The sequence below is a fragment of the Prunus mume genome, linkage group LG7 (assembly GCF_029339155.1).
Source record: "Prunus mume cultivar Tortuosa linkage group LG7, ASM2933915v1, whole genome shotgun sequence".
In the NCBI taxonomy this organism is placed as follows: Eukaryota; Viridiplantae; Streptophyta; class Magnoliopsida; order Rosales; family Rosaceae; genus Prunus; species Prunus mume.
This window is the reverse complement of record NC_142704.1, coordinates 17,466,124-17,485,016: the sequence shown is the minus strand read 5'-3', so window position 1 is coordinate 17,485,016 and position 18,893 is coordinate 17,466,124. Positions and strand designations below refer to the sequence as shown.

Here is an 18,893-nt window from a genome sequence, read left to right as displayed (position 1 = left end):
GTGCTTTAAATGCCTTTATTGCATGGGTGGCGATCAACCGACCTTTCTGGATTTAATCAATTTTAAGCTGATTTTTACGATTCATTTATTGAAAAATGCCATTCTTAGGTTTCAAGTAAAATGATGTCATTCACATGGGGCTGCTTTTCGGACAGATCGGATCGGAGTTAGAATCCCCTATTCAAACATGCAAAACAATTTGAAAGGTTAAAATTGGCTCAAGATTGAAAAATCATATGAAAAGCTCGAAAAACTACATAGAATTCTAAAATGACGGAATTTAGATTTCCATCATTTAAATTTCTGGCAATTAAAGATTTCAGTTTTTGGATTTATGTATGCCGAATTTTATAAATGACATAATTTTGTAGAAGGCAATATGAAAATTGTAAAATGACGCCTATTTTGGTAGAAATTAAACTCGGAAATTTGATGTCCCAATTTCGACTATTTTTTCAGCACGTCATTTAATAAATTTCACACTTAAGTTGCCAAATAAGAGAATTGTCAATTTCTCTAATTAAATTCCCAATTTTTAGCTAAATTTTGAGTGTTTTTTCCCTCATCCAAATGGAGGGTTATATGTTGTTATCCTTTATTAAATTTCTTGTTTGTCTATTTGGTCATTAAGTCATATTTTGTTCTAAAAAAAAAAAAGTCATGTTTTGTTTAACATGAAATTAGTCATTATTTCTAAGCTTGAACCCTCAATACATTTCAGAAGTTTTTGGAATCTTGAGATACATTCTAATTCCAATCCAATTTTTTTTCAAAATTTTCGGATTTCGGAATTGATTTGAACTCGCCAAAAGCAAAGGATAAGAATCGGAATTTTCAATCAAACTTGCACCCCTACATTCGCATCTCCAAATCACGAAATTGTTATGTCTATTCCTGATGTTGGAAGAAGTTTCAAATTCAAAATGATTCCAAAAATAATAGTTTAAAGAAAAGAAAAAAAAAAACTTATTTCCAAGTCTCTGGACATGTATCCGAACCCTCTCACTTGATGAGTGAGAAAGAAAAAATAGAAAGTAGGAGATATCCCTGCGTCTGTAAGTTATTCTCTTCCAATTCAAGTTGGGAAACACTGCTCGGATCCAGGGTACTGCCACCATGGCACTGCTATTGTTGACCTTTCGTTTTCTTCTTCCTTTTTTTCGCCTTTAATTAATGTCATAAGAGGATAAGATTGTCAATAGCGTTAATTTAAAAATGCTATGAAAATATCAGAGTCCATGTAAAGGATACTGTATTTTATGTGAGTCATGTAGTTTTTACTCTTTTTTTTTTTGGTCTGAAATGTAGTTTTTACTCTGACATATCTATTTTGTATTGTTTTTCTGTCAATTTGTCAATCATTTTGGTTTTTTTTTAAACCCTTGTTAGGCAACTTAAATTATCGTTCAAATTAATTTTCAGTTTGCTTCTAAGCACAAAAAGTTATTCATTCACTTTCAAGTTTCAACTCTGATAATGAGATTATTGTCAACCTAACCTTACATTTTCGTTTGTAATTTCAATTAAATAACATTTCAACTCAAGACTTCAACAATCTCACCTATTAAAAATATTTGAACTTGAGAAAAAGAAGAAGAATGGATCGTGTAGCTCCAGTGGTAATGAGCAATTATCTCTATATTCAAGGTCATGTGTTCGAATCCCCACTCACTCAATATTTGAATCAGGTTTACATTTAAACACTGGTCAAACTTAGTCTTTGTTTTTTATTTTACATTTTTACGAATGACTCATGTGTTTACTTCACATGAAGGAATGAAAATTTAAGTAGGGCGGAATTCAATTTTTTGAAGGAATTAAACTCTTGAGTGAGAATTGGTATTTTAATTCCTGAATAACTAACCCACTAAGAATCTATCTTTTTTACCATTATATCCTCACATAATTTTTCAAATTTCAAATTTATCTTCCAATTTAACATAATGAGGACATTTTAGTAATCTAACTAGTTTCAATTCCAATTCATGCTAATTTGATAAAATTAAGCTGACCTCTTCACAATGGGTGGCGTAGGAAGACTCGGGTGGTTCGTTTTTTCGCTGCACCCACAAAAAATTAGAAAAAGCAAAGAAAACAAAAATTACGTCATAATTCGAATTATCATATTTTTTATGTGATTATCTTGTCGGCCAACCCCACTGTTACCTTTAAAATCGATAAATTAAACCCCCTCGATCCCTGAAATGGCTCCACGTGTCCATCGATTTTCAAACTCTCTCCTTAATCATCCCCGTGACATTATCCTTTCCCTCCATCCCACAACCCCTTCGAGTCGAGTCTTCGACGCTCTTCTTTAATTCTCTCTCTCTCTCTCTCTCTCTCTCTCTCTCTCTTCTCTTTGCATCCGTCCGCTTTCAGAGTTTGTTGAGCAAAAGGTGGAGTATAACCTCAGCCTATCCTCTGATTCAAGCAAATTCTTGTTTTGTAGGGTTAGGGTTTCCTCATATTCTCACCAGTTCCCGATTCCCAATTGATCCCAAAAATTTCATCCATCCTCGATCGATCGCACCCTGGTCTTTCTCATTTTCCGATCGTCCCCCTTTTCGCAAATTATGGTCGCGATTTCTCCCATGGTTTTTATTTCCACTATTTCCAATTCAAATTTTCTCCCGATCCTTTCTTCATCTCACTGTTTTAGAAACTATAGGTCTTCTCGCTTATAATTTTATTTGGTAAATAGAGGAATAAACAAGTTAGGATTTTTTTTATGGCGCTTTTTGTGTAAATGGTCCTTTGTATGTAGATATTGTTAAAATTTTAAGATTTTCTGTTAAATTTGTGTTGTAATTGTGATTGTTTTTGTTTCGGGATTCAACCGAGGCTATGTATATTGAGGAATTGAAAGTAGGGGAAGTTGGAGGTGTGGAAGAAGGGAATTCATGCCCTGGAAATAACGATTTTGGTAGCAGAAGCATCGTTGGTTCGGATGCCAAACGGGTTTTGATCGGCGCTGGGGCTCGTGCGCTGTTTTACCCGACTCTGCTTTACAATGTCATCAGGAATAAGCTTCAGGCTGAGTTTCGGTGGTGGGACAAGGTCGATGAGGTAAAAATATCATTTTATCAAGCTCGTTTGTGTAGTACAAATATCATTTTATCAAGCTCTTTTATTTATTTTATAAATGTGGGTGTTTATCCTTTTTCTGCAGCTATGATTTAATATGCGATTTTTGTTTTGGTTTTGTTTTTATATTTGTTAATTGTAGATGTAAATGAGATGCAGCTGATTATATTTAAATGAAAGAAATTTGTTTATGTTTATTCTCCATGTGGCCTTGTTATGTGCCTGATTCAGTTCTCTTTTGATTATTGTGAGTTGTGCTATTCCTTAGACTTGTCAGGTTAAAGTTTGTGTAGTTTTACATCAGAGTTTATGTGCTTGAACTCTTGGACTTTTTGATCTGAATCAATTTCTTGTTTAAATTCTAACACTTCAATTTTCAGTTTGTATTGTTAGGTGCAGTTCCATTCCCTACTGATGTGCCCCGCTTAAAGGAAGTTGGAGTTTGTGGAGTCATCACACTTAATGAGCCATATGAGACTTTGGTTCCAACGTCTCTTTATCATGTTAGTGGTTTTCTAGATTTGTATTTTCAGATTTTGCTTGGTTATGGAGATAAACTGATACATTTTTCTTTTAAATGAAATGTTGTTGCTGCTCAGAGTTTTTTTGTACTTAATGAGCCATATGAGACTTTGGTTCCAACGTCTCTTTATCATGTTAGTGGTTTTCTAGATTTGTATTTTCAGATTTTGCTTGGTTTTGGAGATAAACTGATACATTTTTCTTTTAAATGAAATGTTATTGCTGCTCAGAGTTTTTTTGTATTTTATTTTCATGTAATATTTAGGGCCTGTGGGGAAATGCCTTGATAAGTGCTAAAAACACTTTCTGATAGCCAAAAGCGTTTTTGGAAACATTTGTCAGAAAAGGTTACAAGTGCTTCTAGGTTCTAGAACCAATTTTTAGTACTTTATGTGCTTCTTCAGGAAGTTATGCAAGTGCATTTTCAGGAAGCACTTGGGTTTTTTAAAAGTAAAACTTCACATTTGGCAGAAAAGGTACAAGTTCTTCTAGTTTATAGAAGCAGTTTTTAGTGCTGTATGTGCTTCCTCATGAAGTGCTTTGCAAGTGCATTTTCAGGAAGGACTTGGTTTTTTAGTAGAAGTTTTGCTGTGCTTCTCAGTAGAAGAAGTATTTCCAAAATGCCATAGGCATCTGACAGCATTAGCTGGTCTTTGCCATACTTTTGTATGTATTAATATGTGAATGCTCTGGATTAAAATTGGCTTTGTGAATGCTCTGGATTAAAGTTGACTTTGTGATTGCCTGTATTTGGGATAAAACTTTGGGATTTTGTTTTTGTTTTTACCCTTTTTTTGGGCTCTAATCTAACCATTAAACTTTTGGCAGTATCATGGAATTAACCATCTGGTGATTCCTACAAGAGATTACTGCTTTGCACCATCACTGAGTGATACATGTCGTGCTGTAGACTTCATTCATGGTAATCATTTTTGCATCCTTGATTTAATTATATTGATTAGCATCTGATATTGCATGCTTTAGCATAACACGGCTCTAGGTACTTAGGATATTCTGTCCGTGACTGGATACACTCATCCAGTTACTTTCTGATATGCAAGGGTGTTGTGACGCTGCCCTTCTGGATTTTTCCAGTGTAACTAAATTTGGATTGTTGAATATTCTGGACCATCTACTGCTCATGTTTATTAAATAAAAAATAAAAAATAAGGCGAAATTTTAGAATCTTGAAGAGATATTTCTGTTGAAATCTGTGTCATGTTTTTTGAAGCAGTTGCTTCTTCAGTAAGGGGTGTTGTGTTGAGTCATTATATTTCTACCTGTATTTACTGGGATGTAAACTTTGTTAGTTTCCTTTAAATGTTCAATTCTAACTTCTTAAGTATGGTTGTTTTTTCTCCCCAGAAGACTATTATTTGTTGATATGATTTTTCCTTTTTTGTCATGAAGAAAATGCATCTTGTGGACAGACAACATATGTTCACTGTAAAGCTGGACGAGGGCGTAGTACGACCATTGTTATCTGTTACCTGGTTAGTATTGAACTCTGAAAATAACAAATTACTTGAAGATTGCCACCTTTTCTGATCTCTTGTCTTTATATAGGTCCATCACAAGCAGATGACACCTGATTCTGCCTATGAATATCTGAAGTCAATTCGTCCAAGGGTGCTTTTAGCCCCTTCTCAGTGGCAGGTAACTTACACAGCGCGGGTTCATTCTCCCTGCTGTTTGGCTGGTCCTGCTATTTCGTGTTTGAAGCTCTGGAAGTTTTGTTCATTTTCCTTTTTTGTGGGAATTTTGGTGTTTTCTTTTGTAGGTGTTTTTTAGGTGATTCTAATTGAACTCCACATTGTTGCCTAACAAATTTGCAAAATTATTGTACAGATTATGAATCCTATTTAACCATTTGAAAATTTTATTCTTTGAGAAACGTACATCTTCTCCCCCCTTTTTTCGTCCCTTCCCTCTCCGAACTTTGACAAGGGCAAAATTTGGGTGGAAATGGTTTTTGACATTTTGGTGTATTGAGCACAACATTGGGTGTGAATGGAGATATACTTTCTTTTCTTTTTCATTTGACATTGTAGTATCACTTTTTCTCCACATTAAGATCATTGTGTATAAACTGATGCTTAAAGAGATCTTAGGAGCTTCTTTGTAATCCATCTTGGGAGATTGTATGTTGTGGATCAGTTTGCTTATAATTCGTTAAACTAGATTTTTGTTTGTCTGGCATGATCTAACTCTATTCTTCAATTTGACTTTTACTCTTTTCCTGAGCTCTTCTTTGACGGTTGCTTTGCAGGCTGTACAGGAATACTACTATATAATGGTGAAGAAAGCTGTTGTTTACAGCCACATGACCAATCTAATGATTCGATCCCTGCAGTCTGTTTCCTCACAGGATCTAGTTCCATTCGACGAAGGCTCTGTAGTAGTGATAACTGAATCAGATCTTGAAGGATATGATGCAAATCACCAGTCAGGTGCTGTGGGAAGTGAGATATGGGCAGACTTAAGTGTTGTCTATCGGGTTCGAGTAGCCGGTCAGGCAGCTCTGGAAAGAATCTCATGTCTGTGGCTCCGCTGCCGTGCCCACCAGAAGATGTCAGGAGAGAACTTCGGTAGGGAAAGCAGCTGCTCGATGAGGGCTGATCATATGGGAAGCATTAATGTGGACATACAAGTCTACTAAGGAAAACCTCATTAGAATGCATATAAGATGTTTGCTAAGCGTTCTTTTATACTTTCTTCTCGTACAGAAATTGGAAAATAATGTTACATTAGGCAGCACTAAACTGTGTTTTTCCTCCTGTAATTTGAGTCCGCTACTTTATCTTGAGTCGAAATGAAAGAAAGTTGAGCATTATGGTAATGATGCATAAAATATAGTGGTTATATATGGAGTACGTATAATTTAGTGATTATTGAGTGAGCTGGTAGGAAAGAACCTTGGAAAAGTCATTCAGAACCTGCATGGTTTGTTATCAAGTTCAAAATGCTGACTAAGAATCACTCTATTCTCTTGTGAGAGTAAGATGGTGCAAAGATTTTGATCCCCAATTCATTTTAGCTGCCTAAACAAAGCTGTCATACACATTTACTTCTTTGCCATAGGTTGGAGTTGGCCAATTGTATGAACAAAACAACTGGTGTGGCCACAAAACGCTTATCAAGAAAAGTTTCTGTGCATATGGAAAATGGACACCATTGCAGTATCACAATTTGGTTTGCAATTTATTCAAATCAGTATATTCCAAATAGGGTTTTTTCTATTTAAACCCCACACTTTTCTTTGTTTACCCCAATACTTAAATCATTAACCTCTTTATTATTATTATTATTTTGGACGAATCATTAAGCTCTTTATTATTGTGCAAAAAGACAAAAAAAATGCTCGTTAGAAATAGATAAAATTCAGAGTGAGCTCAAACTTAAATAAATTTAACCTTTTCAGTGTCACATCATCTGGTCAGTAAAATTTGGAAAGAAAAATGGTAAACACAAAAACTAAAAAGAACAAAAAAACGGAATTACGAACCAACATGTTGGTAATTACATCATGAACAAGTTTTCAGAGTTCTGGTGAGACTTGGTTCCAAAGATAAATTTGAGATACCATGGCTCCCATGTTTTCTCAAAAACACCATACATGCAGAATATGAAATGATATGTTTTGTGGTAACAATCGCAAGCAATTTTATTTACAGAGATAGTATAACCATTTCAGTAACAGGGAACGAATAAATTTCAATTACTCTACATATAGCTTAATTTTTGAGTTTATTGTTTGAGTTCAACTAATAATTAATCTTTAGTCAAGGCTAAGTCAGTGACTCGTCTTCTGTGAGCCCAAGAAGTTCACTGAACAAAGTCTTGACTGATAAGGGCCATCTGTATGATGATGATCCTTCTAGAACAAGTTCAGTTGATGCTTTCTCATCCAAAAGAGGCATTCCATGTTGAACTCCACTCTTTCTAGGATCATTACCTTCCTTTTTTCCAATCTCTGTTGATGCTAAACTGTTCAAGTAAGGCACCACATGCTTCTTCATGTCACTCGTGGAGATTCCGAGATGACCTCCTGGAACACTGATGTACTTAACCCTTCCAGCTTCATCCAAGGCTCTCAAACCGATCCAGTCCTCCTTATAGAGATTGGTCTGCATAAAAATAAGCGAAAGCTAAGATGACGTTCGTGCTTAATGCATAAAAGCAAATCTTGTAACGCATCCCACTTGAATTTACTGTTAAGTGGCAAAAAGAAATAAGTAACTAAACCATCAGCAAGGCTACTCGATTTTAGCGAACATTAATATGTAAATAAATACTCAGTTTAACAATAATAGTATTAGCATTATGGAATTACCTGTCGTGGACTTAAAATTGATTTGAAGGTATCATCTTGGTAATAACCAAACCATGAGGTCTCCTTAGGTATCAAAACAGTGTCATGCTCAAACTGCAGAAATACAAAATTAACATTGACAAAAATGAATCTAGAAAGAGATTGAAGAAATGTTACGCTCAGAAATATGTATTTTACAACTTACCATGATAAGCACCAGGTTCTCTAAGCTACTAAACCTTTCCTTGAGAGTGGAGTTTTTCCCATCCGGTCTTTCGTTGTTGAGCATTGGAAGAAACTTACATTTTTCTAAATAGTCAGCCATTGCCTGTGAAGAAATTGTTGATCTGGATGCTTAGGTTTACAGCTATTGTTAAGCAAACAGAGATTTAATCTTAGGTGAAAAATTACAAGTGGCATATATGGCTTTTGTTGTAGTATGAATGGACACTTGAGAGCATGAAAACTACTACATCAAATGAAATTTATCCCAAGTTTATCCCAGAAAACACAAACAACATTTTGAAATTAATCTATAAGCCAAAAATTGAAAAGGAAAACAAAAGCAGGCTATTAATTTCAGCAAACTTATAACTGCAAGGTTATTTGTATATACGTATAACATAACAATATGCAGTAAAAGCCTCATTAAAATGTCTCCTAGTGCTTTACTTTTAGCCACTCACATTTGGTAATTTAAGATAACCACTGGGAGCCAAGTGAGCCTGCAATTCCAGAATTGGTTCAAATGGTCAGGCCTCATCAGAAATATACCTAGGAGATTGAAAGTTGACACCAGAATGGAGACAAAAAGAAAGAATCGGCAGAAATAGATGCATACTTGGATATAGTCAGAGTAGATCTCTGATTTGAGTAGCTGGTTTGCAATAATGCAAAATATACCAGACTGCAGAAAGACAAAAGCAAACACAAAAGCTGTTGAGCAATATCAACATATCTCAAAAGAGGTCACACATTATTTTTAACTAAACCTTTAAGCGTTAGAGGTTTCTTATGAGTGATAGTTATCTACTCTATGATCATTTTGATTTGAGACATCACTTAAGGGTAACCTTTGGACAATTAGGTAGAAAACCAGAATAATGAGATCTTTGCATTGAAAATTCCACTCTTAAGTGGACTATGATACAACATGTTTTCAAACTATTCTTATCTTCTGCGATTGAATGAACGATGTAGGAAATGATACTTGCTGCAGCCATTTGTGACGAAGTACTTAGAAAGTGCTAGTCCAACTATTGTATAAAAGCATAAATTTCTCCAAATGTGTGTCAATTGTACCTAAAATTTACAAACTACATTTAACAACCCCAAGCTTCTCCCAAAGGCCCAGGCTATTGGGAAGAGGCAACATCAAGCTCATATACCATACTATGGTGTAGTTTGTAAGAATATGGATTCTACACTGCATGTCCGTCCAATTGTGGTTTATATGTACTCTCCTAACCAGAAGAAATCTCGGTGTGACAAAAGCATTTGTATAAGGACCGATCAAAATTCCAAGATGATAGTATGATACTTACACCACAAAGAGGCACCGAAGCAGTACCCGCATGAGGTCCTCCCAAAGAGATAAAATTCTTAACCTGTTTCAATAATTGAAAAAGCAAAAAATTTTGATATTGGTAAAGTCCACAGATGTGAGGAAATAAAACAACCACTTACGCAATAAATGTGCATTAAGAAAAAACAAACAATGATACGGAGAAAGACCTGTAAATCTAATGGAGCATTTCCCTATAGACTAAGACCATACAAAAATGTGCTTGCTCTTATTTACTACCAAAGGAACTGTATTTTATATGGATAACATAAGGAGTACAGAGTAGTACGCGATTCCATAGCTGAATGTATCGACTAATGAACTTCGCATGGCTAACACACACAACTAAACTAGTAGTTTTAAATGCTTTTCGAGCTACAATGGTATAAGAAAATCATAAAGAACTTAAAACACCATTTGTTATACATTTCAAACATGTTATAGACAGCTTAGCTCAATATGTGTATGATAACTGAAGTTTAATTAATTATAATAACTACTGATGTAGTTGGTTGAAAGACAGATGAAAAAACTTGGAAATATCAGAGTTTACTAAACTGAATCTTACAGGAGGTCCATCGATGCAAAATTCTACAACACCTCGGCCAATCAAATTACCCTGTTAAATTTAGAAAAGAAAAAAAATGTATGAGAAAGAATCAATTGATTGCAATTATTTGAACATCATTCAAAACTCATATGAATACACGCAATATTTATGTTTGTAAGCTATAATAAACTAATTCACTTATAAGCATTGGGGATTGAGAAAACAGTCTAACATGAAAACCAACAACATGAGAAAATTCAAAAACCGGAAAAAGAAAAGAAAAGAAAGTAACAACAGATCATCCCGCCTAAACAAGCAAAGCCACAAGTCAAAGGCTTGAAAGATATTTGTTTCTGTTCGTTCAGCTAAAGAAATGAAAATTCATAAAGTTTCAATATGCCCAGCGACCAGCAGAATGAAAAATATTACAGAATATATAGTTCTGCAAACCAAGAATCAGTTGGGTGAGGATGGTGATTAATAGCACCTGTAAGGAGTCATTTGATTCAAAGTCAATGTGCTAAGAGAACCATTGATAAACAATCACAAATAAGCAATGGAACAAGGAACAAAATTAGGCGGATGAGGCAAGAAAAGACTTAATGACATATATTACTAAGAGTAACCGATGAGGAAGGAATTCAAGAAGCTATTCTGGTTCTGGGGACTTGATTTCCGGAATCACCATTTTATTCATGAGTATGTGGCCATGAATATTAGGTATCAGTTCCATTATCTTATATGCTACATAAGTATGACAAACTTGAAAAACCCTTTCATGGGACATAAATCAAATGATCACTTTTTTCTGAGAACGCGTGAGGCTGCATGACTTAAGGCAAGAGAGGCCTTCACAAATCTGCGAGGCCATTTTTATTAGGTATTAGGGCATGCACTAAGGAAAATACATCATTTGTACCGTGCTAAAGAACACTTAATATGGAAATACAGCCTTGTTTCACACACGCATATACTAAGAAGACAACTAGATGTAAAATTTGAACATGATAAGCTCACTTCATCTGTTAAAAGAAACATGCGCGACATCATTAGCTGAGATGGAAACTAAAAAATAGCTTACTTCTACGTATGAAATTACTTCTACTCAGAAAGTCTCACCAGTCCGACACATAAGCAAACACATTTTAAGAAAAAGGATTGAATTTAAAGGTTTGTGAATGTGCCCCAATGTAAATCAATAAACAACTTGGAGCATACTGTATTACAGATATAGGTGCCAAACGGAAAGATCCAATCATGATAATACCTGGGAGAGACCAACAATGTTGTAACCTTGTCTCAGTTCTTCCATTTCTTTTACCTGTAGTTGTAGTGGGGAACACAGTCAAAGGTAACAAAAACTTCAAAAGCCAGACCAGCAATATATACTAACGTAGAGAGCATTATTACCTTGTCACAAACAATTCTGGTCTGCAAACACATACAAAAAGTCAAATTACAAGTGAACATAAAAATTACGTCTAAGATGACAAGTCTTGTTTTTCCAGTTTTTAGTTTTAACCTGTTCCTCAAGAGGCAGAAACCAGGAATCCCATGTTCCATCGCCAACTTCTCTGCAGGAAGGCAAAGGCAAGCAATCTCGTTACACATGGAAAAACACAAAGATGCTCCTAAAACATTTATAAAAAAAAAAAAAAAAACGTGTAAACAACTATAAGGGTGCACTTCTCAGTTGGCATACTAACAAGAATCTTTAAAAACAATGAAGTGCCATATTTTATCATCTTGTTCTATAAAACTCAAGTGGGCAACAACATATGTCAACACAAAACTTATAATCAGAATTTGAATCAGGAAACAATATAAGAGTTGTTAAGAGAAATGTCATGAATGAACTGTTAGCAATTATCTCTAGCAGGATTACATATATTAGTGGCAAAAAACAAACAGATTTGGGTGAAAAAAAAAAAAACTGCACCATACATGCAATATCCTTCAGTAGCAGAAAAGTTCCTCAGTTCCTCTGTAAACTGTTTAACTCCTCGATTAGAGCACTGATCTCCAATGCCTGCCATGACGAAGCATTAGGACTGGAGTAGAGAGAGCATACGAGTACAATGATAAATAATGATAAGAGAACAGGATGAAATACTAGCCAAACATATAAAAGGAGGCCAAAAGAAGTACTACAATATCATGCGGCAATTATAAGGGATAGAGTGCATAATCCAATTGGTAACACTTTCAGAACTGAAATCATATCGCCACAGTATCAACCTTCTTAATTTCAGTTTTTTTCTTGGTGATGATTTTAAAAAATGACGACCTATTTTTTTCACTCTACTGCTAAGTCAAAAACAGTAAAGACACAGAAAGCAATTTGCTTTCTTTTCTCAATTATGTTCCCTTAACGTTGCTGCAGAGAGGATACAACATAGGAAAAACCTATGTCATTATACTCTTAAGTGGAAAAGGTACGTTGATATACAGGGTCTTAATTCTTTGATCTGTAATCGTCGGGTTAACTAGTGGATATGCTAGATTTCTGTTTCTATAAAAGCACATAAAATTCGAGTTGCAGAAAATAAAATTCACTGGAGATCACTCGCTTCAGGAATTTTTTTCCACACTAAGATTAAATCCACGCATAGACATACTGACATTTTGGATAGTAGTGTCTACATGAACATCTTTAAGAACATGATAATAATCAAGTTCCCATTAGTTCTTCAAATCTTTTCTAAATAAAGCATATTTCAACAACCCATTAGTCAACACTTGGATAATCATCATATCCAGAAAATAATAACAACCAAAACCCAGAAAAATTATCAATAACCCAGATGCAAAAACAGATTCATCAAACCAAATACACATCCTTTAAATAGAAAGAAAAAGAAAAAAGCTGGCAACAATGAAATAGGGAGCAGGAAATTACCATGAAGCACGACGAATGGTACGGAAAGTGAACTTGGGATGGATATGATGAAGGCCAAGATGAAGATGAAGTCAATGGAAGGGGAAGTGAAGTCCATGATCTTGTGGGTTGTTGTCTGTCAAAATTCCTTTTTCAAAGATGGGAAGAACAAAATATGTGTTTATAGTAATAGTAACGGTTGGTTGTTGGTTGTTGGTGTGTGAGTGGTAGAGAAGAAGCAAATAATATCACGGAGGCACGCGAGTGAGAGGAGCGACCGCTACTATTGGATCTTCTACTGGCTGTTTCTTTGCCCGAATTTATTGATAACATCTTCTGCTTTGCTTCTTGAAGTCGCCAATTGGGTGATTGATTTGCCAAAAACAAAAAAAAGAACCAAAAAAAAAAAGTCGCTAATAATAGTATCAGTCAGACTGACAGTGTCATTACATAAAAGTCGGAGATGACATAGCGATATCGTACTATTCTATAATTTCCCATTCTGTTAGTTCTTTTTTCTTTTGGTCATTGGCTTAGTTTTTTTTTTTTTTCCCCCTTGTAAATAATGGAAAATCTTATCTTATAAGATAATAAAGAGCCCTTTTGTCCCCCACCTAATGAACAATTCTGCATTTTTAATTTCAAAAGGTAAAGATACTATTGTGATTATCCTACTGCGATTTTAGCTTGGTTTGGAATCCAGTTTTGATGCAGGTGATCTTGAGGAGGTGAAAGCATACAGTAGTGGTGACAACTATGAAATCTATTTTGTTTTCTGTGAGACTCTTAGAGCCCGTCTGCTAACGTTTTCGGAAAATGTTTTCTTAGAATTTTCATTTTCGTGAAATGAAAATCGTCTGTAGATTAATTAGAAAACATCTTGAGAAAACAAAAACAATGAAAACGTGTCTGGTAGTACAATTTGAAATAATAATATGTGAGTTCTTTTTATGAAAATGTTTCCCATGAGAATGAAAACAACTTTTTTCTGTTTTCTACAAGTACACATGAACGTGTTTTCATTTTATGAAAACATTCTCAGTGTTTTCTGTTTTTAGGCTACCGAACGTGTTTTTGCCTCATTTTTATTTTCTGAAAATGAAAACAACCCCTTAAAATATTACCGAACGGGGCCTTAATTTGTTTTATGTACTCTGATTTTGTCACTTCTTTGAAAGAACATTTTGACCATTCTAAATTGTTTTCTACCTGTCTATGATTGACACTTTTCCACTTGTAGCACATCCATCTCATAAAATGGTGTTTTCATCTTCTTTATTTCATATTATAAGTTCTATAGTTTATATATCATGTATTTAGATCTATGGATGATTCCATAATTTAGAAATATGATTTAAAACTTTCCTTTTTGCTTTTAGGTAGCTTGCATGAGGGTTTTTTTTCGGGCATTGGAGATCTGATTTTCATCCAATGTTACAACGTGATTATCATAATTGTTTAAGGTTGATCCTCCTTAACAAAATTTCTAGCTACGCCACTGGACATACCCATATTGGGGTGCGATAAGTTGAATCCTCGCAAGGTTTATTCAGTTTTTTTCTTTCGTCATAAGTTGAATCCTCTCTCATTTTCCATTTAAAATTAGATACGTTGCCTAATTAGTGTAAGGTTTATTCATCAGAGTTTTCTTTAGTGATAAGTAGAATGATTTTCACTTGCACTTTAGTACATATTTGACCATATTTTTTTCTAACAAGATAGTGAATATAACCTGGTGTAGAAAAATAAATGAGGATAGTATATTTCTAAGACAAAATATTAATATGAAAATTGAATTATGCTCCATCGGAATAACGTAACTAAAATACGATAGTTATCATGTTATAAAAAAAAAAAAATTGAATTCACATAAACAAACAATGCATTCGTGAGATGATATTCTAATGTGCAAAATGCAAATTGTGTTACATTAGAAAAAATATAAGGCTGAGCCACCAAACGAGGCAAAAAGAGGAAGAAGATGATAAATTAGGGTGGTTGCCCTCCTTCTCTCTTTATTTATTTTTTCTTTATTTCCAAGTTTAAGAACCAAAATATGATTATTATTTTTTCCTTTCTAGTGTTACCTTTGGCATATCTGAAATGAGATTGGGTGTCTTGAAAAATTATGGGAATTTTAAAGTATAGCAGAAGGGTATCCAAAGATATCTCTTGGGTGTCCAACGAAGCCCTTTGAAAGTCTGTGTAATTGCCTAACCCCGTAAGGAAGGTATAGGCCCAATCTTGTTAGTGCAGGTTTGCTTTGCTTTGCTTTGAAGCTTTGGACTCTGCTTTATCGTTGTTGACTTTGTCAGGTCAGGTTGGGACAAATTCGTAGAAAATGGCCTGAGCAAACTTCAATTTGTGCAGAAGTATAACAGAAATTTCCATTTCTCAAGTCCTCGTTCTTGCTTTTTTGCTTTTGCTTTTGGGTTTTTATTTAGAGCACTTGTTCCAGCTGCGTAGATACAGAGAGAGAGAGAGAGAGAGAGAGAGAGAGAGAGAGAGCTGTTGGTGACAATTGGAGTGGCAGAGAGCCCATTGAAGAAGAAGGTCCACGCAGCCATTCGATTTTTCACTTCCTGGGTTTTCTTCCTAAGCCGTCAGCTCCTCCCTCATAGCGATGATCTCAGGTATACTTCTTTCCATGAATTTTCAATTGACTAATTCGTAATTCTGATAGATTTCTCTTTCATTTTTTGTTTGATCAAATTTATCCAGTTCAGAACAAGCATGCAAAATGTTGTACTAGGAAAAATCTGATGCAAAATTTCAAGTTGCAGAACTTTTCATTTCTATTTCCTGTTGCAGAACGTTTAATTTCTATTTCCTGTCAAACTATGAGCGTTTTGGGGAGGAGGAATTCTTATTTGGAACTTGTATCATGTCAAAATTTCAAGAGAGATACAGGATGGGGAGACATTAAAAAACATTTGGTCTTTTGATTTTCACTCACTTTGATATATTGTCAAGAAACCATAGCAGATTCCGTGACATGTTGTTGCATATCCTTTCATTATAGCTGGAATTTGTCGCCAACTTATCGAGTTTGATCAAGGATGGGACTATATCCAGAGTATGCTGACAAAAATAAAGAGGATTTTAGAAGGATTACCGGAGCCTCAGTTCAGCTCGGTAGAATATATGAACGTTTACACAACTATCTACAATATGTGTACCCAAAAGCCTCCTCATAATTATTCTCAACAGCTATATGATAAATATAAGGAGGCATTGGAGGAATATGTAACCACAACGGTGTTGCCCTCTGTAATAGAGAAACACGACGAATTTATGCTGTGGGAGCTTGTGAGAAGATGGGCAAATTATAGAGTTATGATTAGGTGGTTGTCAAACTGTTTTAATTTTCTTGATCGCTTCTTCATTCCTAGGAGATCACTTCTTAGCCTAAATGACGTTGGACTTACATGCTTCCGCGATTTGGTTTATCGAGAGATAAATGTTAATGCCAGAGTTACCGTAATTGGTCTTGTTGATAAAGAACGTGCTGGAGAGCAGATTGACAGGGCACTAGTGAAGAATGTGATAGATGTATTTGTTGGAATTGGAATGGGACAAATGAATACTTATCAGGAGGACTTTGAGGAACACATGCTGAGACATGCTGGTGAATACTATACTCGTAAAGCATCAAGTTGGCTTTTGGAGGATTTTTGTTTTGATCACTTGGTGAAGGCTGAGGAATGCTTGAGAAGGGAGAGGGCTAGAGTTTCTCATTACATGCATTCAAGCAGTGAGCAAAAGCTGGTGGAAAAAGTGCAACAGGAGTTGTTTGAACCTCTTGCTAATGTATTTAAACAGAAAGTTAGCACTGAAGTTAAAACCCTGGTCCAACAGGCTGAATATGCAGCAAACAACCAGGCTTCTGATAGAGCTTCTGGCATGCTGGAACAGGTCCTTGTCACAAAAATGATCGAGCTTCATGATAAGTATATGGCACATTTCGAAGATTTCTTAATAAAAAACTCTATCTTTCACAAGGCTCTGAGAGAGGCGTTTGATGGATTTTGCAATAAATCTGTTTCCGGGAATTCAAGTGCTCAATTACTTGCTGCATTCTGTGATGATATCCTCAAAAAGGGTGGGAGCCAGAAGTTGAGCGATGATGCCATAGAAGGAATGCTTGAAAAGGTTGTTAACTTGCTTGCTTATATCAGTGACAAAGACCTTTTTGCAGAATTCTACAGGAAAAAACTTTCTCGCCGGCTACTTTTTGATCAGAGTGCCAACAAGGAACATGAAAAAAGTATTCTAACAAAGATGAAACAGCAATTTGGTGGACAGTTCACCTCAAAGATGGAGGGAATGGTCACAGATTTGACATTGGCTCGGGACAATGAGACCAGCTTTGAGGAGTATCTTCACAGTAACCCAAATGTAAATCCTGGGATGGATTTGACCGTCACCGTTCTTACAACTGGTTTCTGGCCAAGTTATAAATCATGTGATCTTAGCCTACCTGCAGAAATGGTGAAATGTGTTGAAGTCTTCAAGGGATTCTATGAAACGAAGACGAAATGCAGAAAAATTAAATGGATTTACTCATTGGGCACTTGCAACATTATTGGCAAGTTCGAGCCAAAAGAAATCGAATTGGTTGTGTCAACCTATCAGGCCGCTCTCCTGCTACTTTTCAATAGCGCTGATAAATTGAGCTATTCAGAAATACTAGGTAAGTTAAACCTTACCCATGACGCAGCTGTTCGAATCCTTCATTCGCTTTCATGTGCCAAGTACAAGATCCTTATTAAGGAGCCTAATGCAAAGACTATCTCGCCAAATGACGACTTTGAGTTCAACTCCAAATTCACTGACAGAATGAGAAGAATTAAGATTCCTCTCCCACCAGTGGATGAAAGGAAGGAGGTGATCCAAGATGTTGACAGATTCAGGCGATATGCTATTGATGCTGCAATCGTGCGGATTATGAAGAGTCGGAAGGTTTTGGGTCATCAGCAATTAGTTATGGAGTGTGTTGAGCAGTTAAGACATAAATTCAAGCCTGACATGAGAGCAATTAAGAAGCAGATTGAAGATCTCATCGTCCGTGACTACCTGGAGAGGGACAAGGAAAATCATAACATGTTCAAGTATCTTGCATGATTCAAGTGTTGGACTCTTCATATAACTTCTTGCTATGTGCTGGAACCAGTAGAAGTACATGAATTATAATTTGTTTTAGAGAGTGATGTTAAACTTGTCATCTATAGGCATCAAGATGCAGGCACAGCTTCTGCTTCGTTTGCTATACTTAAAGAATTTGTAAGTTACAGAGAAATGGTCTCAAATAATACTTGTGGTTTTACGACACAAAAAGAAGAGAAAAAAAAACCCAAGAATATCTCCTAAACAAATGGTTGTTAAAGATCGTGTCCTAGTTTGCCAAAGCATCTGCCTGCGCCCAAAATTCAAAATTCCCCATTAGACCAATAAGATATCATATTTTATTATTTTGAGAAAAATTATGGTATGATACTCATGTATTCCACAACTATGTATAGTTTAATTTAATTAAACTATGATTTAGAGACAATATTTAAAAAAAAAATTATTTTAAAACATTTAAAAAGGTTTTAAATAAATAAATAAAAAATAAAATTTCAATCAATGGTTCTGACCTCCAATGATCAGAAACCAATTATATATATTAAAAATAAAACAAATTAAAAACATTTAAAAAGGTTATTAAAAATAAAAATAAAACCCTAATGACTAGCTGACGTCATCGATAATGTCAATGCGCCTTTAATATTGGCTGTTGGATTTGCAGTTGCATGAAATGTTTCGTGCTCTTGCAATACGCGTGATACTTTCTCTTCATGGAAAACACATGCTCTGGGCCCACAAAGGCCTATGCAAAGGCCACATTTGGCTAGTTGGAGGAATAAGAGCACTTCCATTCATTTGCCATGGCAAAAGGCAAAGAGAGTCAATGGCTATTACTATTCACGTGAATAGTAGT

General features: G+C 35.2%; 3 protein-coding genes across 5 annotated transcripts; 2 read left to right on the top strand and 1 right to left on the bottom strand.

Moving 5' to 3' along the window:
* The first annotated feature begins 2,270 nt into the window (after positions 1-2,270).
* On the top strand, positions 2,271-6,457 carry LOC103337113 (Phosphotyrosine protein phosphatases superfamily protein). 2 transcript variants are annotated; one of them, XM_089055613.1, is made up of 7 exons: positions 2,271-3,066; positions 3,465-3,587; positions 3,684-3,740; positions 4,435-4,528; positions 5,017-5,099; positions 5,173-5,262; positions 5,876-6,457. In XM_089055613.1, exons 1-7 carry the CDS (start codon positions 2,845-2,847, stop codon positions 6,263-6,265), a joined length of 1,059 nt encoding a protein of 352 aa, XP_088911739.1. In that variant the 5' UTR covers positions 2,271-2,844; the 3' UTR covers positions 6,266-6,457. The 2 variants fall into 2 exon arrangements, with proteins under 2 accessions (XP_088911739.1, XP_088911740.1); XM_089055614.1 differs by lacking the exon at positions 3,684-3,740.
* A 787-nt stretch (positions 6,458-7,244) lies between these two features.
* Positions 7,245-13,337, bottom strand: LOC103337056 (uncharacterized). The gene is made up of 13 exons (XM_089055612.1): positions 13,189-13,337; positions 12,932-13,046; positions 11,977-12,061; positions 11,555-11,606; positions 11,443-11,463; positions 11,300-11,353; positions 10,051-10,101; positions 9,463-9,525; positions 8,760-8,825; positions 8,605-8,643; positions 8,124-8,246; positions 7,940-8,032; positions 7,245-7,733 (listed from the first exon to the last, which is right to left on the bottom strand). Exons 2-13 carry the CDS (start codon positions 13,026-13,028, stop codon positions 7,395-7,397), a joined length of 1,083 nt encoding a protein of 360 aa, XP_088911738.1. The 5' UTR covers positions 13,029-13,046; positions 13,189-13,337; the 3' UTR covers positions 7,245-7,394.
* Positions 13,338-15,166: 1,829 nt separating this feature from the next.
* On the top strand, positions 15,167-18,296 carry LOC103337055 (cullin-1-like). Of its 2 annotated transcripts, none has more exons than XM_008240204.3 (2): positions 15,167-15,543; positions 15,933-18,296. In XM_008240204.3, the coding sequence occupies exons 1-2, from the start codon at positions 15,534-15,536 to the stop codon at positions 18,032-18,034; spliced, it is 2,112 nt and encodes a 703-aa protein (XP_008238426.2). In that variant the 5' UTR covers positions 15,167-15,533; the 3' UTR covers positions 18,035-18,296. The 2 variants fall into 2 exon arrangements, with proteins under 2 accessions (XP_008238426.2, XP_016651401.2); XM_016795915.2 differs by having other exon boundaries at positions 15,204-15,543; positions 15,722-18,296.
* Positions 18,297-18,893: the final 597 nt, after the last annotated feature.